The 26708-nt window shown below is 35.8% G+C and overlaps 1 protein-coding gene across 2 annotated transcripts in view; it reads left to right on the top strand.

Moving 5' to 3' along the window:
* LOC114876900 (neuronal PAS domain-containing protein 2-like) overlaps window positions 1-26708 on the top strand; it is a 61040-nt gene that overhangs the window by 2213 nt on the left and 32119 nt on the right. The window contains exon 2 of one of the 2 annotated variants that reach the window (XM_029188814.2): window positions 9478-9568. In XM_029188814.2, the coding sequence (XP_029044647.1) occupies window positions 9492-9568 (77 nt within the window). In that variant the 5' untranslated portion in view covers window positions 9478-9491. Of the gene's footprint in view, window positions 1-9477; window positions 9569-10003; window positions 11660-26708 lie in introns of those variants that run through there. The other variant, XM_029188813.2, reaches the window with a different exon arrangement.

The following is a 26708-nucleotide window of genomic DNA, read 5'->3' as shown; positions in this document are numbered from 1 at the left end:
TTTTCTCGTACTTTCAATTTTATATTAATTGCATAATTATATAACAACTTCAATCACCACGTCCATAAATGTGGTCTCAAGTAATACGTAACGTACAAAATGCGCAATATGCAACGTGTACCGAGTAAAAATATTTCTACCTGTAGGATTGGTAATTTACTATGTATTGTTGGAATTCTTAAAACCATTCGCTTCTTTGTTTTGACCGTGGTATGATGAATTCAGGGTCAATTCGCTTCACTCGACTTCCTTCAAACGTAATTGTGAGAAATGTCATTACCATTCAATCGACCACGTAATTATGACAAGGCTGCTGGGTATACAGGGTGTCTCATGCACTGGGTCAAGCTATAAATCTAAAATTTATTTAATTTTTATTTTTTTATGTAATTGTACAATTTCATTTGTCGATTGGAATTCGTTGGTCGTGTTATACATCAATAAATGTCCTTTTATTCTGTACAAAAAGATAATAAGGCACTTGGGTCGAAAATTGATTAATTCAAAAGATATCTTGGGGAGAGATCCCAAGTCTCTCCCTATATTTTCCTAAGAAAATTTTTTTTTAATTTTATATTTGCCTTGACATCATTCACTGCATATTATTTTCTACAAAAAATTACTGAAATACGTGGGTCGAAAATTGATTAGTTCAACAAATATCCCAAGGAGAGACCACTAGTCTCTCCCTAAGATATCTTTTTAACTATTCAATTTTCGACCCAATTATTTCAGTAATTTTTTGTAGAAAATAACAATACGTAGAGATTGACATCAAGGGAAATATAAAATTCCAATTTTTTTTCCATATTATAAAAGTTTCTTTATCTCTCCCTGAGATATCTTTTGAACCAATTATTTTTCGACAAAAGTACTTTAATAATTTTTTATCAAGCATAAAACTTTTTTATAGAGCATCAAATGAGATATTACAAACACAGCTACAGTAAAATTTTTTCAAATTAAATTGTTAACTTAATTGATGAGACCTTGGGCAGAACACTACCCCTTTTTCGTATAATAAGATTTCATAGCAATAAGGTCCTGATCTCGATACAAATTAACAAATGAATAACCAATGAAGATTGACACAGTTTGGATGGGATAAGCATTTGCGGCTACTATTATCTGGGTCACGATCGGTACTAATCGGAAATAGACTGACATTTATTAATAATTCGTCAGTAGAATAACCCACAGCATGTACTAAAAATAATATTCAGTGTTGAACAGTTCTGTTACAAATGGGATCTAGTGAAGTCTCATATTAAAAAAAAAAATAAAATAAAATTTTGCAAACAAAGTTAGAAAATATCCCGCCCATCATGATATTGAAATTGTTAAATAAGCCTTTAATTAGTTGAACCATAAAACCATAAGAATTTTGGAAATAAAGAAAAAATTCTAATAAAGTTGATGGTCATCTTGTTCATTCATGAGGAGGATTACTCTGATGAAAAGTGATGAATTACCTGTACGATAGTAAAAGGGGTTCGCGACGAAGAATCGCTCAAAGGCGTGTTTTTTTCTTCATTCTTTCATACGTTCTCACTTTCAGCATCACGTTTAGCAGGCGTCATAGAGTCGTAGTGGCCAGTATTAAAGCCGGACGTAACTACCTAATTAGTACAGAAGGATGGTCGTGGATTAAACTAGGTCAAGCGAGTGACGTGGGTAAATGGTTGACCGGGTAATATTTATTCCTGGCATTGCATGCAAGAGATGCTGCAGCTCGCAAGAATATCTTTGTTACATCGTTCAACACGGTATACCGACGTCGTACATATATAATTTCCTAACGATACCGTCTGCTTTGGAAAATGTTCAACTTTTTATTTATTGGACAATGAATCTTCTTGACTTGTTTACAAGGTGTGCTGAGTTAACTCGTCACTTGTTTGGGCCACCTTCCATTCGACTCGAAAGTTATGACAATTTATATTTAGTGAAGTTTTTGTTAGGTCGTAGGGGTTGATATATTAGCTCATCGGTACTCTCTATCTTTTTATTATTTTATTTGAATCTTGTTAGATATCCTTTAAAAATTTGGAATTAATTAGGTGAAATATATTCGTTTCATAGTGAAGTTATAACGAGGAAGTTTTCATAAAAAGAAGTTGTTAGGTAATTAGGTAAATTTGAGCTGTAATTTTATTAAACTTCAAGGATCCTTTACTCGGTGACATTTACATCCTACTCTGTTTTCTTGCTAGATTTTCCAGCTCGGTTCCTCCAGCTGTAGGCTGCTCAATTAACTTCCTATTAACTCGTGAAGGACACTGGACATTATGTTAATCAGTCGGAACTTTCCCATTATCTTGACCCCTCTCGAATAAACTAATTTGCCTTCTATTATTAATGTCTATGACATAGATAAGTAAATCAGTAATTTCTGTCATTTCTTATTACTACTTGTTTCGTATGCACTCGTAAATATTGATAATAAAAATATGTTAACAAAATGTAATTTTCATGATACATTGACAAATTGAAACTGAATAATATTATAATTAAATACGTAATTAGGACTTTGGCGCTGGACCATCTTCCTTCAATTCAATTTGAATATTACATCATATTTTCTTCCGTAATTACCATTGTTTAATTGTGCATACATTAAACGTAATACAGAGTTAAAATAGAATTTAATGTCTCATTGTATCTTGCAACGAATGCGTGACGCGAAAGTTTAGCCTTTAAGGACGTGAAAAAGATATAGGTGGAGATATACAAAATTTATGTTAATTAAATTTCAATCATAGTTGGAAGTTTTAATTTCGTTCTCAAATTGAAACTAATTTGCATGTCTCATTATATCCTAAATTCATTGCAATAAAACCGCTGTTAATTAGACAAATTCCAATTTTCGATGAGAAACAGGGTGGTTAATTAAGAAAGGAACTTGTTAACACGAATCGATGGATATTAAAAAAAAGCAGCGATTTTAATACCTCGAGGGTGATCGGGTTCAACGATACTCCGGTCATTCTTACGCGCTAGTCAAATCCGCAAAAGCTGTTCGTGAATTTCTTATTTTTCTTTGGAACTGCACCTGCCGCAGGTGCGGCTACGAACCAATGAAATATCGTTCCAGGACAACGACCAAAAGGTTCGGTTCAACGCGATCCCTTCGTACCTGTCGGCTCGATTCGTACCTTGCATTTTGCGCTAAAACACAGGGCCATTAACCCTTTATCCCGTGTTTTCCCTGACGACCACGCGTGTCAGTAATTTTGAATCGTTGGATATAAACTTTAATGTATAATTAAAAAATAGGAATAATAAATTGAGAATTTATTATTGAAGTAATTTTTATTGTTATCACATTCTCGCATCAGTTTTCCAATTCACAAAAGCGCGGGAAAATATTTTTTCAAGTTTAAACCATTAACTCCAGATCGGATATCTGAAATTTCTTTCATTTCTTTCATTTTACACCTAATGCGATGCGAACCATTGACGCGCCTGAAATATCTACCGCCGTGGAACGTTTTTAACTTAGAAGGAACACGAGATTGCGACAAATCGCGGGATAAACGAGTAATTTGAGAAATGCAACATCGTGCATGTAATGCGCAATGTATCATATAAATTACGCGGTTTTACGTGATCGATAAATATCTCTTTCGCTCCGTGTTTTTCTTTCTTTTCCATAGATATCGGCTAGACATTTTTACCGCGTTGTCGTTACGCTGACAAGGGATATTTCTTTGAATTTCTTTACACGAATTGCAATAGTGTAGCAACTTGTTTACTGCAACGGATAAGATAACGAGTTACATGTTACGTAAATTGCAAACTAGTTGCGCACAATTTTACTCTAATTTGTGCACGCTGTTCACTGTTTGCATTTTTAACGCGTTCACTGACATTGGAAATTTAGTATCAGGCGAAGCGAACAAGATTTTCATAGATATAAATAATTGGTTGGTAAAATTTTAATTTATTCAATTGAATTTTCATAAATTTTAAGTAGATTTTATCGAAGGCTGCAATTTAGTCAAGTGGAAAGAAAAATTTATATTCATTATTTGAATATTATGTGATAAACGGTTCGAATATTTATCCGAGAAGTGAATTGCACCGTTTGATTCATATAATCGCACGTGTGTGTTGACGTGCAGCGTATGTACGCATTCGCGAAATAATTCAACGAATCTTTGAATAGCATCCCTTTTCTAAGAAGCTAATTCACCATTGATTTCACCGCGTGGGCGTCCCGCAAAACGCAAACCGGATATAATGCATTGAAACCGAGTAACAGAAATTGTACGGTGACGATCTTCACCGGGCCCGGCTCTTTCAAAACGCGAATCTATTTTTAACGATACAAATTCGTCCAGTTGCAAAATCTTACCGTCTACCCTCTGGACTCGCTTTATTTTCATTGTTCAACGATTGTCTTTAACTTTGATATCATTTTCCTTTCATCTCCTTACTTCTGATAAATGTAGCGAATCATTTACCATCTGTACCTTTTATGAATAAGTGATTAAAATTATGATTTCTAATACCATCAACCCTTTGTACCCCTTTGTCGATTTAAACACAGTTCCAATACATAGCATTTTTCATTTAAAAAAAATTAAGAATGTAGAGGATTAAATTGTACGACAATATTAATACTAGAACTACCAAAGGGGTCAGAATGATTGGTTTCCAGTTTCTTTTAAATTATTAATTTTATTTATAATTTTTGTTGAAATGTATTTTGGCTGTTATCGAGCTAAAGAATGAACGTATATATTAAATTATGTTTCATTTTATTTTTCTATTATTTTCAACTTAAAAATAAGTGTGCACCAAACGTCGGTAGTTCTAGTGTTAAAAAAAGAAAAATATCTCATTGTCTTGATAACATGAGCCATGACTTTTAGTGCAAATCGCATCTGCACAGTGTATACCGTGTGATCGAACGAAGGAAACATGTTCGGTCATTGTTTTTGTAGAGGAACGAATAAGATTAACGAAGATTCGTCCTTCAACATTCGGTATATCGCTCTAGATAATGCTCCATGGTAAGCCACGTGTACATCCTGCCCCGTGCTTCAGGGGCAAAGGACTCTGCTTCTGTCTTGCCTCTCCTCTGATCTTCTTCATTCCACTTCTTCCCGATGTACATAGACAGATACACGTGTATATATATACTTGAAATCCTCCGCGATATCTATGAAGTGCCCGCGAACTTTCGCGATTATATTTCCGCGAAGGAATGTTACCGGCGCTTAACGATACTCGCACGGAGAAAGAAAGTTCTTTGCACGCAGATGAACGCGTGCACTCGTGAAAATTGAATCTTTGGTATTACCCTGTATATTAGAAACTTTGTTCTGTGTTTTTCGATGAGATAGATCGGTGAATTTTTTCATGGTGGACAGTTTAAATACTTGGTGGATGCGTATCGCTGGTTCTTGGATTTCAAAATATTTGTAAATCTTCATTTGAGGTACATTGATGAAACGTTTATATAGTCATTTTAGTCGAACTTTAAGCTTTAAATTGATGTGCCATAAGTGCCATTTATGACTTTACGTTCTCCAAAATTCATTTCTGTCTTGTTCTAATTATAAACCAGCCATTTCACGTAAAAAATATCAATGATGTAATTAGGTAGAAATTTTCTTGAAACTTTAAACTGACGCGTTGTAAGTGTTATTCTCTGTCATAGTTTTATGTTAAAGTTCGAAATTTTGAAAATCGGCCATGATAGAAGGTAATAATATTGGCACGGTTGAACGAGTAGCGGTCGGACGTGAAAGAGACGGGAAAGTAAAGTCAATTGGTTAGGTGAGCATCGTTAACTGAGCGTCGCTACTCGAGAAAAGAAGACTGAAAAACGACGGGCGGTCGCGCGTGCACCGACACGGCCCACAGTTTCGTCGTCGTTGATCACGAACGTGTCGATCGTCGGGCAGACCTAAAACACATGCATACTTCTTCAGGGGTTATCCTCGTGTAACCCTCCTCCCTTTCTATCTATTCCTCTTTTCCTCCCCGGTTGACTCGTGCATTCCTCCGTTCGTGCTTACGTTTTACCCTACGCTCGACCAGCAACAACCCCCGAAAATCAGCCCCCGGAATGAACAAAGAGAGTCTAGTGTCTAGACGGTTGGATATTACCGGCGACCACAACCACATGCACACACTGGGTTTTAGTATTTTCTTTGTTTCTTTCCCTCGCTCGATATTCTGCTACCCCGCCCGTTTCTGGCTCTTCGTAATTTTAACGAAACCTCCGCTATGCAACCGTAATACTCTCTCAGGTATTCCGAAGTATCGCGGCCGGATATGTACACTCAGCAAAAAGTCTAAGGGTGCATTTCTGTGACCAGGATGACACGTTTCTAACGGCATAGGTATGCTGTTCCATTGGGGAAAATTGGAAATCTTATGTCAATTATCAGCTCTATACTAGAAGGGTTAACAAAGCATCCCTTTGGAATATAACACAGTAGATGCAACCTAAGCTGCCTTTCATTAACCATCGGATGGCGGACAATGGAGAGAGCCAGAATTTTAATTTCATTTAATTTCGCATTTCACCGTTCCTTTAAAATTATTCCCTGTAAATTTTCTTGTAATTTGCGGCACGATTCACCCAGGCTCTGTTATTTAAGGATTAAAGGAGGATGTCTTTGTTCTTTACGAGCGAGGGTAGGAAAAGTTCCATCGAAAATAGAGCTACTCTTATTCATGGTTGTCCATCATTGCTGGAAGTGGTTGAAAGCGAGTGCATCGCACGTTGGTTACCTCTCGTCATCTTATCGGTTCTGTCGTATACCGCGCACGCAGCGGAACCTGGTGATAGTAGAGCCATGTCGTCGACCCGGTATATCAACACAGACCTACCTGACGCCAGCTTCTTGGTACATGCTACATATACATATAAAGTCATTTAAAGAAAGAAAAATATAAAATATTCTCCGCTCTAATTAACATACATCCCAAAATGAAATTTAGTTCTACAAAAAGCTGAGTGCTGAGGGTTCGAAACTAATTACACAAATTATTTTATTAAAGGATATTTATTCTTAATTTCGTCGAAATGATAGATTCTTGACCTTTGGGAATTTTTTTTTCTTCCTCCAACGAGGGAAACTATGTATGCATACATAGAAATCTGTACGAATGTTAGTGGACGTATGAACATCGAACATTCTGAAAGCATCAAGAACCCTTGCTGTTCCATTCAATAAGATTCGAACTCTCAATCGATATCTGTATTCGATGGTTGGACCACTGATGGTATCAGAATTTTTATCGAGTATCTACTTGCAAACCAACGCCACTCCGCTCCCTTTTGCTTTCGTTTCTTTTATGCGTCCAAAGTACGCGCGTGTACGTACTTTTTCTATTTATTTGTCATTCGTCAAATGCAAATTCGTCGCGTTTGAATCTGAAACTCGTCGCAACCACGCTAAAATGGGCAGTAAACTTTTTTCCTTCTCGGGTCAAAGTGAGACAGAGAAATTGATTTTTTTTTCACGTATTTACCGCATAATTCAGTAAATCTATAATAATAATAATAACGTCAGAGAAGTTGTAGATATCGACACACAAATTATTATCGTGATACGAATGACGCTGTTTGAATAGAAAATTATTTATCAATCCTCGAAATTGAAGGATAGAGGAGTTTCAGAGTGTCAAAAATAATGGATAAAGAGAACTATTGTGGTAGAAGTGTTTCGAGGACTGTAACGGAAGTCGATACTCCATAAAGTACACCCTTATCAATGTGGCTTGATAAAGAGAAGGTTTCACTCTGCACAATTTCACAAAAATGTCTCGGAATCGATGCTCGAATGAGTTTCTACTTTATTAAATATACATTAGGAAAATTACTTTATCTTATCAGTGGATAATTATCCTCATTAGAGTACCATTTTATAATGAACTCTAAGCACCATGCTCTTTCTTTCCTTTTTCCTTCTTATTTTTTAATTATCATGCTAATCATAATTGCCATCTTCAATTAGAAAATAAAAGGATAATTGTTCCTAAGTGTGAAGTTCCACGTGCATCGTTGATATTCTGCAAGTTTATCCTGAATCGTATACCGTGTAACGGGATTGCAGGTTCGTGGAAATCAAAAGCTCTGTTGATCCCAAGCTGCATCAGCTGATTGTTTCGAATCAGCGTTGTTATCCAGGAGAATACGCAATCGACCCACGCGATGTAAACTCATTCGTGAGCACGTACGTATCTCGAATTACTTCGATTACCCTGCATCGATGAACATTGTCAGTGTCTATTTAACGTCGCCGGCTAAATTACACCGAACAGAAACGGGATTTCGTACGCTGCGTCGAGACTGTATAATTAATAATTGCCAGGGTGATTAAGCGGGTTGACTAGCAAGATGCTTAATCCGACATAGAAACAGTAGTTCGTGTAAATGAAATTACGCTTCAATTAAGATGCTAAATAATCGATTTTGTAATTTCACTTTTACCGCATCAACTTGAAATTTTAAGTTTGCAAGAAACGAGTGTACAGACTTTTTAAACAACAGCTGAACAATGCACTCAATTTCAACAATGACTCATTAAAGGAAAGCTTGTGCAACCATTATTATATCTATCGTCAATATTTTGTCAACACTTACAAATATTTTGCCTTTCATCGAACCAGCTCATCAATATTTGAAATAATAATACGTCAATCTGTTCTTTCACGTATTCAATAATATTGACAATATGCATTGTTCGTTTGAGAGCTTCTTAGGATTTCAAAAGTCATAGATTGCAAGTGTTAAAATTTTATTAAATCAATTTCTTTCAATTATTCGTGGTATTGAATCATCGGTTATTCCTACTGCTTCAAGATTAGAATTTGATTGATCATCGCGAAATATAACACATCGTCTTCATGAAATATGTAACTTCATGATAAGAAGTTACATCTGTCGAAGTTACTCAGTTTATTCGAATCCTTTGAATGTAACTTGGTTGCTGTTGAGAGAAAAGTATCAGGCAAACTCGATAGATTATCCTCGAGCATCGTCACCGTTTCACCGTAGTTTCGAACGATTTATCGAAGAGCTTCGAGTTGTTTGAATTCTTTGTATTGAGTCATGGATTTTACTCGTGAGGCATGGCTGATATTTCATAGCATTCTCGGCGTTGTTTCGTGCTACGATTTCTATGGACATTGTAGCAGAATCTTTTATTCAACCGACTACACGTCAAGCTGTCATTATACTGCATACGACGTATGTTATTTCTCACAGTAGTTTTATCGGTATCTTTGCGCATCATTTATTTACCTTATCAATCAATCGGGTGTCATCGTGGTCTTCTGTTGAACGTGTCCTTTCTCCTTGTCTGCTATTGAAAGTATTATCGTTTTTTTACCTCGCTTTACACTCGGCAAAATATTTGCAAAGAATGACGAGGTGACTCGAGAGAGAGAAAATAAGAAACAGAAATAATAATTCATCAAGGTAATTACATTATTTGTTTAATCGTGTTTCAGGAAAAATTTAAAAAATGAAGGATGACGTGGACGAGGACGATGGTGGCGCGTTGTCTTCTACATCCGTGCCGGAAACGACGATCTCGTACGGGTAAGAATGCAACTTTTTCTCTATTAAATTATTCTCAAGGTTCTACTATACTTCGTCCGATTTGTATTTATTTCTGCGTTGGAGAATCGTTGAAATATTTCAACATACGCTCGCGTAGCAGAATAATTAACACAGAGATAATAAAGTAGGTATTAAATAGTTTCAATGATGTTTGAAGCGAAAGGCACCCGATAAGATTCTCTTTTCGCGGGAAAAGCGTACTCGAATTTTCGCGCGCAAATTCGTTTCTTATCGCGCGAGTTGGAAGCAGCGTTACAAAGGGATCCACCTACTAAAACCGTGCTGTTATCATGCTGCGCGCTCTTAGCGCGGATAGGATTGGAAGGTTGTAAGCGGCGCGGCGATTGATCGTCGCCTCCGCGGTGGGAGTGGTGGGGGCGAGCGCGACTGTTGCGCGGAGTGGGGGCACCGCTACGGCGGCAGTTCGCGTTCGACTATCGTGCGCGTTGCGTCTCGTTGTACCCGCGTCTATTTCTGGCAAGTGTTTTCGCTCCGAATCAACACAGCCACGCTCAAAACCGTTGCTGTAGCGTGTCATTGACAATTAAACGTCGTTCATTAACAAACTGTGACGTGTGCCAACAAATACGAAACTGGATTATACCGTGCGCGTAATATAAATAAGGATATACTCGAGGACCGTTCGAAGCTGACATTTAATAATAAAATATAAAAGTACGCCTACGTATACCGTGTGTCCTATATAAAGAATGCATAGTCGACGCGTATTTTCTACGTTCTAAAAGACATTTAGGGCAGTGTGTCAAGGCCGAAGATTCGTTGGAGTAACATTGCGTGCGACTCGGGTCTCGCTTTATCACACGATGTAACGGAAGGTCGTCGAGGAGCAGGCGGTGGAGGCGGAGGAGTCCATCCTGTGCATCACGGGCCACGGTTGAATGTTATTGATCGTAGCCGTCGATCGATGCCCTCTCGCGATCACTGCGATCCGCGCGGGTTACGGATTTCCTGCTGCGTCGTCGTCATCTAGAACACGGTGTCAAGGTCGAGGAATCTGGCGAACGGATCGACGAACGAATTCTCGCGAGCCACGCGAACCAAGGTGGACGTTCGACTCGCACTGTTTTCATAAAACGTGTTCATTTCGAATCGTTATTACGCCCGTAAGAAACAATAAATTTGTGCTTCGAACGAAGGAATGCGAGGCTCGGTTGACCTATCGTTGCGTCTTCGAAGGACGATACGTTTCAGCATATTTTCTTGAACGAAGACAAGGCCGGCAACGCGTCGCATCTTAATCACCGGTGCGTAATACGTGCAACAGGGACTGACGTAACAATTTGACGGGATAAGGGAACGGATCATCGTGGTCGTCGAAAGTTAAAGACATTTATTTTTTTCCCCTCTCCGTTCTTCGTTTTCTCTCTTGCCACTGATCCCGCCGAATGTTTGCTCGCCATTCGACGAAGATAAAGACATTTTTTATCTGTCCCCGAAGAAACGAGGCAGCCAGCGAGCGATCGAACGGGCGAGATTAACCGGCGCGGCGACCTGGCTAATTTTAATTCGCCCAACAAACAAGCCGCCGAGTTGTTGTCGCCCGATAACGTACAGACGCGCCACGAACGCTACGTCGAATTTCTCGCTGTTTGCCCGACGATCGGTTCTCCAATATGGCGAACGACGCCGAGGACGAGTCCAGTGTTTCGAACGTTTCATCCTTCGTTTGAATGACACAGTTTCGTTTCGCGGCGGGGGAAAAAAAAGGGATAGTGATTAAAGAGAAACTCCTCGTTCGGTGTTATTAAACGATCGATGGAACACGGTACGATCGGTGACGATGATCTATCGAATCGGAATTTCCATTGTAAACGCGCAACGGAATTTAAAGATCGAAACGCGAACTAGTACGGTACGCAATTGAAAGGAATCACTGATATATCGTACCACGGAAGTCGTTCTAAAAGTGTCAGTAACAATGTGGAGGGAACAGGAACAGGTATACCTGCACCCTCAGCATCCGCAACAGCAAACTCTTCATCGCGGGATCATCGGCACTGTCGAGAGGACGCATCATCGATCCACCACCATGGATTTGCCTGGTCCAAGGTCAGACTCGTTGTTCTATTAATGAGATAAGCTCGGAGGATCCGTCAAGGTGAACGGATATGCGCGTGACGTTAACCCCCTTTCGATGTAGCATCCGTTTCTGCACCGTTTACCAATCGATACCTATTATTCGATAAATTATTTATTACTCACTTTGCGGGTTCTTAGGGAAAAAAATTGCCTCGGCGCTGCCGTTTGGTAAATTGAATTTGGCGGGATTTAGAGATTCTTCGGATTTCATTTTGGGTGATGAATATCGAGGGGGAGGAAAAGATGGAAAAATTTATTCAGATTAAGCTTATTAATTAGGTTTAGAAAACGATAAAAATCATCAGAAGTTTAGGTAGCTAGAATTAAAATTCCTCCTAAGTCTTAAGAGATAATTGGAGTAGAAGTTTTCAATAGAACGCTTCATAGGCCGTTTGTATTCAATTTGTATAGAGAAGTACCATTTTGAATATTTGGCTTCTGTTTTTTAAATGTCTAGTGTTAATTACCACGAGAGTCATAAGTGACAGCTACCTCAAATTTTCTGTAATCAAATGATTATTGAAAAAGGTAAATTTTGAATGACGTTGATTTTAAATTAATAATAAATAATGCGATTGCATTCTTGGTAATTAGTGCTCTAACGCGTCTGACCATACACGTGTACCTATCACTGTGTCAGTCAATGTCAGCATCATTCCTGTCTCGACTATAAAAACGGTAAAATACAAGAATTTATACTATAATTTTATTCAAATTGCTCCGTTTTAGATTCATAAAATACTGCTTAATTAATAATCCGGTTAAAAGTTCGATATCCATTAAGCATTGTTTACTTTAACCCTAGATTACCAACGTAAATTAAACATTACGTATGAATTATGTACGATTATCTCTTGCTATCAATTATAATAATATTTGTTTTCGACAAAATGAAAGCTGTTTGAACGCAAACGATACATTAATTTTATGCATACTGACAATCTAAAGTGGATATATATTTTTTTTTTCTTTCGCCTCGTTTCTTTTCCACTCGTTATTGTTATTTCTCTTTTTTCAATTGTATCGTGAACAACACACGGATAGTTACAAAATTAATGCAAGATTGAACGGTGCAAATTACACGAAGCCTGGAGCACAGAGAGATTGCAAAGGTCACGATATTACTTCAACCTTGCAATCTATACCGACAAGTCGAACACAGATAGCAGTTGACATTATGTTTATTATCTATGTGTATTAACTGTCCTCGGACAGTCGACTGTAATGGGTCAGTCGATCATTCGGTATGATCCATGAAAAATGAACGAGATCTCGATAAATTTTATCGAAATATTTTGTTCGTATAAATTGTTGTTCAATTATCAGGTATTTGCGATGCGCAAATTTTTCGGCGCAAATTATTTAATCAGAAAACAAAACTGTTTTGCCATTGCAGAGATTAACATTGGGAATATAAAGCGTTCTTACGATACGCATTGTGCAAACCACGATTGTTTTCAATATTTATTATGAATTTTAATGTTATTTATGAATTTCGAGATAAGGTTGAACCGTGAAGTACCTAAGAAACTTCAGGATAAAGCCCCGAAAATTAAAAAATCAAGAAAATGACTCGCTTCGCGATAAATTATCTTATCAGTTACACGGATACAAAATTTCGTGTTACAAAAAAATATTGAAAATTGTCCGAACGATCGTGGAAACGGCTTCCAAAATATGCGTTTCCAGGAAAACGTGATAAAAGTTACACGTGATATATTTATCTGTCTAAGATATCGAAATTCGTTCAGGAATTATTCGTTTATAGACAATTTCAGGCTGTCACTGGTGATTCCTATAGCGACGAAAGGGTTAACAGGTTCCTCTGAAGGAAACTGATCGCAGCTTCGTTCAGACGCGACAACGAAACCTTCGATATATCAATTCGGTTTCTCAAAATAATAAAGAGCCACGTATAACGGCTAAACATTCGTGTTGTTGAGTTCCATATTTGCCGACTGGCTGTTCCAACAATTTACTTTCTCCGTTTGCCGCGCCTCGTCTCGATAACAAAATTAGAACCGTCTGAATTTCGTGAGACTTTCACTGAAATATTTAAATGGTTACATCCTGCGAATGGAGTTCTCTGTTACTAGATTCGTCCCGTTATCATCCCGCGTTTTTCCGTGATATTAGCAGGTTTTTTTAAAAGAAATATTAGGAGATTTTGAGGCATTTAAAATGTGCAACGAATGGACTATTTTTTCTAGAAAGAGAATCTGTTTATCGACTTTTTTCCTGTTATTCAGATATCGAATTCAAGGATCTTTAGCATTTCTCGGAGCTGCTCAATAATAAAAATTGCTAAATGGTATTTTTTATAAGTAGAATAGAAAAAAGAAGAAGAAATTATTCACACTGATTTTAATTATACATTGACGTCTTCTTTGCAGCGTTTTAAATACCGCTAATCTTCCTTTTACGTCAGTTCACTTTTAATGATTTATTTTAAGCAGGCTATGTTTTTCAATTGAATTATGATACCGTTGATAACAGCGGTATGTACTGCGAATTGCATTGCTTATCAGTTTGCCAGATTCTGTTCCGAAATAAAGAATTGTTTGGACAGTCATTTAATGATTACCCACCGATTCCAGCTATCGAGAAACCATAAAAAAAAAGTAGCGATGTTAATTACTTTAATGCGTTGATTATTACGAAGACTACCGGTTATTGACGTCAGAAATTTAATTAAATTAAATATTTGCGGAAGAGAAATATAGAAATAAGTATGAAGCAGTAAAGTGAAATATAATTGAGTTAAGGGCTCATCTGTGGCAGGTTTCCTGTCACAGTAGATTCAGACATGTAATCAGACACGCTTTAGTGAAAATTATCACTAGCTGTTCTCTGTATTTAATTGCTCCGTTTGCTACTTGTATTAGTTTCAAAATAGGAATTACGTATTCAGAATCTCCTTTTTTTTGAATTTTATTAAAATAAATACGAAACTAATGATTCTAATTTTAATATATCTTTCTAAATATAGTCACTTTCACTTCGATAGTCGTCTTGTTTATAGAAAGCATAAAATTCTAAGATCGTACGATTTGAATTGCTATTAATTAATACTTTTATCATTTCAGTAATTCAATAAACAGTTCTCGCTTTCAATAAACGATTAAAAGTATTCCAATTGCTTCGAACGATTATAATTTCCAGATACATCAGAATAGATTAACTCTGTAGCGATTAAAAGAAACACATTGTGCATTCAGTAAAACATCTAACTTGTCCGAGTATAATTGATAATCAAGTTTTTAATTATTAGCATACCGCGGCCAAACATGGTGCATTGTACGGGAACGACAGTCATGAGTCAGTTGAGATTTCATAAAGAAGTTGTTCATGAATTATTTCAATATCCTTAGGACATATTCGTATTTATTTTAAGGTGAAATATTAACTGTGCAAATTAATTCTAAAGCTCTCTTTTTAATCGAAAATTAATTGCTGTTATCATACTCTCGTGCCAGTTTTCAAATACCTAGAAACGCGAGAAAATATTCTAATTTAAAATAGTAATTAAAATAGCGTGATACTAGGGAGCATCCAATTAATTTGTACAACTAATTATTTAAAAATTGAGTTTTTCTGACCCATGCTCTGTGAACGAATAATAATTTTCTTTGAAAGATGGTTTCATTGATTTAATTCAAGGTTTTTGAAACAAAATATAATAATAATACGCGAAGGACAATTGAAAGTGCATAATAGTAATCGCGATGATGAAGCCTACTGCAATGCTAGCAAAACATCGGAAACATTTTGCACAAGGACACGGCCTCGAGTAGTATTTACCGCAAGCGTTTGCCCGTCAATAAAGTGATATTTACAGCATCTACTCTATGAATTCCAACTGGGAAGTAACTCTATAGACTATATAGCGAATCGATGTTTAAACTGCCTTTTAAACCGTGATTCTTTATAAAAAGAAAAGAATAACAATTTGATGTTTCGTATCGCGACAATTCTAATTAAGAGAACCTCGTATATCTACTTCTAATAGAAAGTGACACTTTGCCATTACCTTTTATGTAAATTAGACGTAATATGAGAAATGATAAAAACGTAATCGGTTCTACGACAAAATATCAAAGTAGAAAATGAATTGTTACAAAATGAAAAACGTCAGTTTATAAATAATGTTAAATTGATGTGTGTTAATAATTCCCATTGGTTTGAATTTTAATTATGAAATAATATTAAATTCGATTAACCCATGCAGCAAAATTAAACAAAGTTCTATTTCCTGTAATGGCCAAGTCTGTCATTATTTCAATATTAATTTATTATTCCGCTATGTAACTTCCACGTGTTGTAATTAAGAGACAGAAATAGTTTAAAAACTGATTAAGAGAACTGATTAGTGTTTACTTCTTACCGAGCTCTGCTTTCGTTATAGGATTTTTCTTCATTTTAATATTATAATTTTATTAATAATAATTGACCATTATGGAATTCATTTTTATAACATTCAATTGAAATTTCGCCCATTATGAAGCTTTTACAAGATAAAAGTTCTCGAGTTCCAGTTTCCTAATTAGAGTAACAAGGACTAATTATTTTAACCTTCAAATTGAAATTATTTTTTTTTTTTTTTTACCATAGGTACTTTTGTTACCACCTGTTGATTTAAAAAAAAAGATAGGAAATTCAGGTTTATTAAACGTAATTCATGAAATCTCGTTCGAGATCGACGACGTAGTTTGCATGAAAAATTAATTAGCTTCGACGACCTTTATAAAGATCAGCTCGTACAGTGTCGAACAGCAGAATTTCGTTTCTTTATTCCTGCTAGACTTCTGACCAGTTGAATGGAAAGAGCAAAGGGTAGAGCCGCGTTGTTTTTACGTTTTTCACGAACGAGACCCGTCGAACCAGTCAACGAAGAGAATAAAATTTTTATGTTGAAAAATACGTAACACGTTGGTTGTTTTCAATCTCGATGACTGTACGTTACGAATAAGAAGAACGAAAAAGAGAATAATCATAAATATTTACATTCCTTTATTTTATTACAAATGAAACGTGAAATGGAATATTTTTCTTTTTTAATTTGTTATTTAATTATTTTGGGTAATTTCTTGTTCGCTCGATGGATGCGGGAGAAATTCTTTTTCATTTTCTTTTCTTTTTTTTTATTCCCTCTAAGAAAATATTAATCTCGATTTATACTCTCTTTTAATTTACACGGTCTACCGTATAAATGCGTACCGGGTGTATATTTTTCAACGTAATTTACGAGGGTTATTTAAGCGTTCCTAAAGGCAGCAACGCACCGGGTCTATTTACGAGGACGTTCGACATTACAATTAGTGGCTAAAATTAGTCGTTGGTTATTGTAATTAGGAATTAAACGGGAGAATATATTCTTTCCCAACGTTGCCTCGCTATCTAAGAAATGATTCTATAAATATGCAAATTTCGAAGGTTACCACAGGACGGGTCTTCTCGATGATCGTTCGTTTTCTCGGCCGATGTTTAAACAACATACTCGCGATTTAACGGAAAGCAAAAAAGAAAGAGAATCTCTTTTTTTCTTCTTCTTCTTTTTATTCCGCAAACGCGCAGAAACAAGGTATTTTCGATGCTTTCTGCATTTGTTGCGCATCGAAATGGATTCCTTCTGCGAAGCACACGTACGATCATGATTTGATTGACTCGTCGACCTTACGTATTTTTTTTTCTTTTCTTTCTCCTCTTCTCGATCGTGTTCCTTACGCATTTTAGATTCCAGGCTCTTGCTAGACAGTCCGGTGACTCGTTCCTGTTTTCTACTCTCATCCGTGTTGAGAGTTTCCTTCGAGTTGCATAATGATCCTATTGATCACCTATCGCGACGATTCAAAATTCCAGAATCCTTGCTTCTAATTACACCTCGAAATGTTCAAGGCTTTATCTTAATTTATTCGCGAAACATAATTGTGAGAATTGTGATTGTATTCATAATTTGAGTGTAACTTTTCATCTGCGAATATTGAAGTTTACAAATCTTAGAATAAAAATTGATTTTATGGTTTTGAAATTAAGTTGGAATCTCTTATTCGTCGAAAAGTGTCAAGTATAAAAACGTCCATGAAAAAAGAAAAAAAACACTACGATATTACAAATAAAATCATAAAATCATGAGACATACGTAAGCGTTTCCGGATAGAAGATAGCCATAACGAAAGGATTAAATCATCAATCCATTAACTGGTCGTCAACGCGCTAACATAGCGTTGACGGTAGATGTGGTTCTGTTGAAAGAAAATATTGTTTCAACTGGATAATTTTGCGGTACAATAGAAAATTGAAATGCGTTTCCGTGGTTGTGCCGTACGTACGTCATGGTACAAAGTGCTGGTACTTAAAATTCACGTCACGAGAGCCGTGTGTCTATCGGCATCTATCTACGCTTATTGACGGTTCATTCATACGTGTAACTGAGCGCCACGCTAATCCGTTTCTGCGATCGGTAAACGTACAAGTATTTTACGGCTTAGGTGAAGGTTAAATGGGTTTCTTTCGCGATTTGTACGCTCGCGATCAAATCAGGCTTCCCTGGAGAAAATGGTAATTACTCGGGTTCACGCCCTTCCCCCATAGGCATCCCTGGGGAACACCAATTGCGTTTACCCGGAGAAATATTAAAAATTAATATTTACTATTTTTTGAATTAATAAAATTTATATCTACTGCGTTATTCGCGCTCTTCGTTGCATCCCAAATTTTCTAATATTTAATAATTAAATAATCGTATTATTTTCTTTCTAAATTACTTTTAATATTAATAGAATCGAAATGAGGATTTTGAGAAATCCTACTTTCCCTGAGGAAACTTAATTTGATCGCGAATACAAGTATTTGCATCGAATGCAACGTGCAAGATACATTTTCCTTGGTGTGAATTTAGCTTTACACGAAGCTTCGTGTTTTCCACACACGTGATTATCAAACATAGTTATTCTGTTGTAGAAAATGATAATTTTCGATCACGTGTACGAAACATTGCCGCTTGGTGTTAATAGGCTTGATTAGGTTGCTGTATTTGCATAATACGAGGCGCACCTGTTTTTTTCTAAATAATTAACATCGTACATTATGAAAGCTAGTTCTCGGTTTTCCTTTTAGCGAAGCAACAATGTTATTAGGCGATTGAAAGGTGTTTCTTACATTCGTTTTGTATTCAAATACTAGTCCTTTCATCGTTAGAACAACAACGCGTCGTTAGAGATCCTTGAAAATGTTTCAATGCCTGCAGTTGACTTCCGCTTACCGGTGTCACTCTTTTCAAAAGATGATTCTACCTTTAGTCCATTGTTAATATTGCTATTTTCAAGATTTTACTTTATCATTTTTCTCGGTAATTTTCGATAACAATTTTACACTTCGAATGTACTATCGAACGACTACGTTTATCAATTGTCCCATAGATAAATGATAATTTATAGATCTATGTCGATCGCGGTTGGTCTTTTATCGATTCAAGATTAAGGCTAAAATAAACTTACCATTTTAAATAGCAGACAAGTTATACGGTTTTAAGTTACATTATTTCTTTGCTAATTAAAAATGGACATAATTAGAGCAGTCAGGCAAATGATGGCAAGAATTATGTACTCTACGAAATATGTATTCTTTATCGTATTCAAATTTCAAGAATTACCGTTTAATAAGTGTACTAACATTTAATGAGTTTGACATTCAAGATCATATCGCAGTGAAACCCGTTTTCCTGCGTTAATTTTATAGTGAATAACAACGATAGGGGAAATAGTAAACTCTGTAGTACCTATCTCATTATTCTATCGTACATGTCGCTTATCGTTCAAAATTTGTACCGAACAGACAGACAAGAAAGCGAGTTGATAAAAACGTGGTAAAATAGAAAGCATCGAAAGGTACTCGAGTCGATATGAACTTGTTGAATATTGAGAAAAATTCTGAAAGATCAGCATATTGTCACAGTAGTTCAGTTACGGGTGAACGATTCAAGAAAGTGCATTGGAAAAGCGCGTGTTTCCAATATCCTGCGAGCAAATAGTAAAGTAAAATTTTCCATTTCGAGATGCAAATATATGGGACCTTTGTTTGATAACTTTATTACACGGTGCACTGAAATGTTCACCTTCAGATCTACTGTATTTTAATTAAAACTCGCTTCTACCTGAGAATTCACGTTGCACATGCACCGAAATGTTGAATACTTTGATAAATTGCAAAGTTAAATAATCGTGGGGAATTTTGTCGAAAAACTCCAAGAGAACAATAAAGAATAAATTAATTTTTTTATAAATTTTTAGATCCACCGGTACTTCCACTGCGCTCATAATAACAGTAAACATGAATCTTCCTTGTAATATCGTTAGCATACTGGCTTAGAAAATTATTCAACGAGAATTGCCTGTTCACGAACGAGCCAATTAACGTAATTGTCTAATGGAACATTGTTGCATAAGTGCCCCTCGCAAAGTGCATCCTTAAGAGAAGAGCAAACGTTGCATCAATGTCCATCAAATGTGCAACGTTTCCTTTTTTTTCTTTTACAAATATTATTTATCCATGATTCTACACGTTGTTTCATACGTTCGCTCGTTTGAAATATTTTGCAGTTTTACCGAGACTCGTGTAAACAGTTATCGAATGCCATCACGCACTATTTTAGTCGACACGACTGGCTTCTATGCATTCCTGCACGGTCGTGGACAAAAAGATAGCGGGAAAGAAAAGAAAAAGAAAAAAGAAATAAGTAGGGACTTTGCTTGAGCAAAGAAACGCGGAACAAAGAATATTTCGAAAGACGTTGACGTGTTTCAGGGAGGACTCACCCGGTGCGTCCTGTGTTATCTGATACAATTAATGACGCATCGTGAATCAAAAAAACATTCGTATCTCTTTGATCGTTGATTTTGAATCATTCCGAAATTTTCTTCGAAATCCTCTGTATTTTGAAACATTCGAGGTTCTTGGAAATGAAGAGCATACGTCTAAGAATTCTGAATCCGAATAAATGTAGAAATTAAAGCGATAATTAAAATTGCATAAATTCATAAAATCATAAATTTTTATAGAGATCCGCAATTCGCCGCATATGATAATTTTAATGCAGATGTTAAAATCCTGCATACGGTTGCATGTTTTTCATTTTCAAAACTTTCAAAATTTTTATCAAATTTGAACCCAGAAGTCATAACGAGTGGAAAAATATTGTATATATCATAATTAGAATAGTTGGAAAGCAATTTTCAGTAGAATCGCAGGATCACGCGATGGCAACGTCATTCTTAAAGTGGAATCAAAACAGTTGGAGGTTAGCCATACTCTGATGCATATTCGTCGAGGCATTACAAACATTGTTGCAACTGGCAACCACGACCATGGCAATAAACAAATTTAATCGTGAACTTGAACCGACCGTGATCACGACAATGATATGCACTTGACCAGCTTATTTATTCATTGTATGACACGATTTGGTCTGTGTAATGGAAGTTCATTAAAATTTCTGCCAACAATGAATTGTTACCTTGACAAGAATCGTGGAATGATCAGCGTTTGACGATAATTATTGATTAGAAAAAAGAGGATCTCTAGTAACTGGAAACACAAATTCAATTTAATCGAATGATTAATTAAAGAAAAAAGGTGGGAAATCCCAAGCTTCACTGTAATTATATTTACACTTACACTATATATTTTATTTAATTAAGTTTAATTTAATTAAATTGAATTAGCAATTCGAAATAGCAAATGGAAGCACTAAATTAAGAAATTACCTTTCCATTAGAAATACTACTGACCGACTATGAATTTCATTTAATCAGATAATTAAAAATCTAGGAATGGCAATACAAATTACAATACTAAATTGAAACATCAAATAAGAAAAAATTAATCCTTATCGTACGTCGCACTAAGCGTAACTATTACTACTGGCGGGGATATTTATCAGTAGAAATACCAATGCTTAATTCGACGTACAAAAATGTGCTGAAAATTCAATATAGTTTATTTCTAATATCTTAATCCCTCAAGAAAATTGAATTCCTATCTCCAATCATTAATAATATCCATTACAATCAACGTATTAGTAATCGCAACCTTAATGGGTATGCCTGACTATACGCGTACTTTTCTACTGCGTCGTTCAAGCTACCTTAGTAATACGTATTATCGCTTACCAGACACGACGGTATTTACCGTGGCAATAAATTCGTTATAACCTGATTAGACACCGAATTCCATTGTCCAAAATGGTAGCCCGTTATAAGCATCGCGAAAATTATTTACCAGTGGATTATCAATGCTATGACTCGCGTACGGTCATCGATAACACTACGGTTTCGTAAGCATCCTTAATTGTACCCTGCTTTCAATAACAAAGCATTGTTTACTATCGCGAAATGTCAGCCGAGATAAGCGTTTTAATTAACAATAAAAGAAAAATGAGTTAACGATGGTCAGGCTCTATTTCGCTCTCTCTCTTTTTCGTATCTAATCGAAGGCGTTTATCAGATATCAATCACTTCGATGGATCTACTACCGTCAATGTACGCTGTTGCAATAATCATGAAAAATTTTGTCGGTAACATACTTTGTTATCAATAATCTGAACGCGATACGTTTAAGTTTCTCGAGCGACAATTTCCGGCAATGTTTATAGTCCGACCGTCGCGTCGCGCAGTGGAACAAAACGGCTTTCGGCGATCAAAAATCTATAACTTCGGTTCTATTGGAAATATTTTAATGAAATTTTGGACAGTTTTTGCCTATATTATGGTACTTAAGTTGTACTATTATTTAAAAAATTGTTAACATTGTAACTTACTTTATGCACTGAATAGAATCTATACTAATCTATTAAACTTTATAATTCATTTGAATTTTATCTTTCCGAATAAAATTTATTAGAATTATACAATGAAATTACGGGTAATATTATCAGCGTTTCGTTTTGACGAATTTCTACTGACTTTGATTGCGAACCACGGCAAAACGGAAGCAAATATTTATTCTCTATCGATGTATGTAATTAGTTTTTCAATTTTCGAATTCACGAAAATCGACTTTTGATCGGCGGACTTTTATCCCACTGTGCGTCGCCTAAATCGCCGCGCCGCATTCAGTTCTCATTTTTCCTCTTGTCCATTTTCCGCGTAAATCACCTGTCCGAAGACTTTTCTGCGCAGAAAATCGGGCCAACGCGCGTAGCGCGCAGAGGCGGTCCCTGAAGAAACACACCGGTGACGCTATTCGCTTCGTAATTCCGCTGTCCTCTACCTAGGACATTGCGATCATCGTTGCCTTCGAACGGCAATCGCGATTGCGTCACTTGTTCGATGCGAAAACCTTGTAAACAACAACGCTAGGAAAAACAGTTGGAAAGCTTTTGCTACTCGACCGATGTAGCGCGACGATCGTCGAGATTCAATTTACCGGGAAGTTTATTTTCATTTGTTGCTTCTAAAAACTAGAATTATTTATTTCTTTTATACAACGTCTCGTTTTATTCCTGTTTCTCAATTGGCAAAGTTTAATTAAAATTTAGCCTCTCTTCGTGGTCCGCTGTTCGAAGGATAGGAAAATTTGAAATAAACTAAAATACAAGGTTGCAAATTTTTTATATCAGTCATGAAGACTACAAATTTAATAACTGAGAAAGAAAAGAATTGATGAAAATTTGAAATAATATCGATTTTATATTTATTTCTTCGTTTCAGGTGAAGGTTTCTTTTATTTTCGTCTTTTTTCATGTTTCATAGCTTATTAAAGAATGAAAGCAATTAAATAATCAAATGGCTGATAGCTAGTATAAACAATCTTGAATGCGTACTTCTACGAACTGAGACTCGTTTCTGGCTAAACCTGAGTCGCTTCTCCTTGGGCAACAGGTTCAAAGTCCTACCGCAACCTCTCGTCCTACCGCAACGTTTGTTCGTCGGTGTTCCTGTATTCAATCGGACGTCTTTCTCTTTCCGAACCTCTTATCCGCTACCTGTCCGAAACACCTGACGAGGACCCTCTGTGAACCTCGCGCTCTCTTCTTCGCCTCGTGCCTCGCATTCTTCCTTTGTCAACTATTTCATACTCCCACCTTACGACATTGTGAGTGAAACTCAGGCTACATTTTCGAGACCATCATTAATGCTACTTATTATAAATGTTAGTGGTTTTCAAAGTACGCTAAGCTTCACGTATGGTAATTTACCCGTGTTTAAGATTAGAGTTATCAAAGTAGTGAAAATTATTGTAGCTGATCGGTGATTGATGACATTAGATTTTCTAAAATTTTCCATTACCTTTAGCATAACACATAAACTTTGAGAGTATATATTTTTCTTGTCTTCCTCTATAAAATTACATATATTTTAACATAGATATACATTGTAAATTATAGAGCACACCTTTTAAGAATTGCGTTGATTTTTTCCTTTTCAATTTATTTTTTACTCGACTTATTTCATTTTCTTTTTAAATTTCGAATCTTCCAATAAATGTCCTATTTATTATTTTCTCATTTTATCAAAATATTATTTGAGAATACCTCAGGTGTTTCATAAAGATCTAAAAACAATTTAATCCCAGCTAATCGATTTGTTAATTTTTTAAAAATTAAAATTTATAAATAAATTTCCAACCGCACTCGGAAAATCTGTGTCTAATTATGAAAAATAAATTGCTTAGCTGTTCCACGCCTTAGAAACATCCTAACAATCCTCGCAACAAAGTAATCCTCTAATTGATTCTGTCATCGAGACGAGTATGCTCAGAAGTAACAAACATTTCGTCGAAAAGGTGTTCCACTGCAATTCACCAGACGCGAATTCGATGATTCGCGATACGCGTATGTACAGTGGTAGGGATGCATCACATCTACAATCGAACTATAATATCTTAAAGTAGAGATTTCAAGTTTTAATTAAAAAAAAGAAAATATAATTTCACTATGATTTTTCGCGGAGTTAACGTCAATCAAATTTGGCCAATTTTTGCCTAAAATTTTTCTATGCCATATTTTTTTTTAGCAGTGTATATATATTAACGTGTTGCCTTTCTGTTTTTCACGGCGAGCCGCGATTGCACCGTCTGGAAAGTTGCAGGAGGGAACAGACAGGCGTGTTTGGTCGCGGCGCAACCCATCCGTGGAAAGTTCCTTCGTTTCGTGCATCGCCAGATAACGCCACGAAGACGATAGCTCTGAATCATTTCTCTCGTTGCCGTAAGAAATTTTTACGCGCCGCTCGTAATCGACGGGGAAAATGAACTGGTCTCGCGATTTTACGATACCGCGGTATTTCGACGATTTTAGAAAGTGAAAATACACAAAAATTCAGAATTTGTCATTTCAAAGAGTTCAAATGACGAATTTTTATCAAAAGTAAAATTTTGACAGAATTTAGGGTAATGGGTAGTTGCAGTATTCGAGCAACTTTGTTAGAAATATTTTCATCGTCGCACTCTCGGCTTAAAAAGCGTTAAAATTACGCTCTTCGCAAAGGAGGGTAGCAGCCCCGAAAAAAAATGGATGCACGCGTCGCATTAGACGCGCCAGATTGAACGATTAGAGAAAAAAGCGAGGAAATTATACGAGCAAGTCAGTCGTAAACGCTCGGTTGAAAAAGCTGTTAAAATAGTCTAGACGACGAAAAAGAAAAAAGAGTTTTCTCGAAACTCGTTCCGTCTAATAGGAGTGACTGCTCGTATCGTTTCCTGGATTAACGAATGTTTTCCTTCGTCGTTGTTATCAGTGACTAATTAATATTGATGGTCGCGATAAGGGAGATTTAAGAAATGTATTTATTGATCAAATATATAACAAGGTTCTGATAAATTGCGGGTGGTTTGATTTTGTTTTTTGTAAAACAAAAAAAAAGAAGATTGTTTTGTATAATTGTTAGGGGTAATTAAGTTTGAAGTTACTTTATATTCGCATTGACTTGTCACAGAGAAAAGAAACAATAGCAATGAATAATGAATAATACCTAGTCATAGTTGATTAACTTGTTGATTACTAAACATTATCTATGAAATAGTCTCAGTTCTTTAATTTCTGGGAAAGTGGATCAATTATTTTCTTTGTTAACCTTAATTATTTGAATAATTTATACTCGTAATCTAAGTCACTGATGATTCCTATAGCAGTTAACGTGTTAAGGGTACAATAAAGTAGTATTTGGAAAAATTGTTAGGTATCAAGGGAACTGTAACATAAAGGGCAATGAATTTTTTGTGAGTGAAGGTGTATCAAGATTTCATGACCACCCTTGGAAATCGTTTAAGGCCGATGATATTAATATTTGGAATATAATAATGAAATATTCGAAGAAAGTAAAATTTTGAAATATATTACATTTCTATCCTGAGTAATCTATTTTACCTAGAAACATTGAAAATATTTAATAGTAAATCGAAGAGCTTAGCTTGTATCATAAAAATGAAGAAATTCACAAATTATAATTCTTTATCATAGCATCGTATAAGTAGAAGTCTAGAAGCTTACTATATTACCCTAATTACAAATATTAAATTCGCGATTGTTCCTGAACAATGATATTATCAACATATGTTTCTCACGATAGCGTGAAAGATTTCAGACGTTACTCGCGGGATCTCGTGCTACCGTATGTTAGCTGATGCTGCGACTAAAATGCTGACTGTTGCTTCCACCACTGCTAATATTTCAACTTGCTTAAGTTAACCCTTTGATTGCGAAAGGCGTATATGTATACGTCCAGGAATTTTATTTTGCATAATAGATATAGGTACAATTTTACTAATGAAATAATTTCAATATCAAAAATTATTTTTCATTTTTTTCTTAATTCTGACAATGCAAAATTGTAATTTTAAAAACATTCCACGGTAAAATCACGACGATTTCCTTTAGAGGGCGCCACAGTTAAAGCCAAACTTAAAGAAATCTTTGTCGGTTTGAAAAATGCTTGTCACGCTCTTAAAATTCAAGTAATCTCTCGTCGATACACATTGGAATAAGTAGACTATAAAAATGTCCATAAAACTACTGTCTTGCCGG

Source organism: Osmia bicornis, chromosome 5 (genome assembly GCF_907164935.1).
Source record: "Osmia bicornis bicornis chromosome 5, iOsmBic2.1, whole genome shotgun sequence".
Lineage (NCBI taxonomy): Eukaryota > Metazoa > Arthropoda > Insecta > Hymenoptera > Megachilidae > Osmia > Osmia bicornis.
Note: the sequence above shows the minus strand (reverse complement) of the source record. Positions and strands in the feature narration are given on the sequence as shown.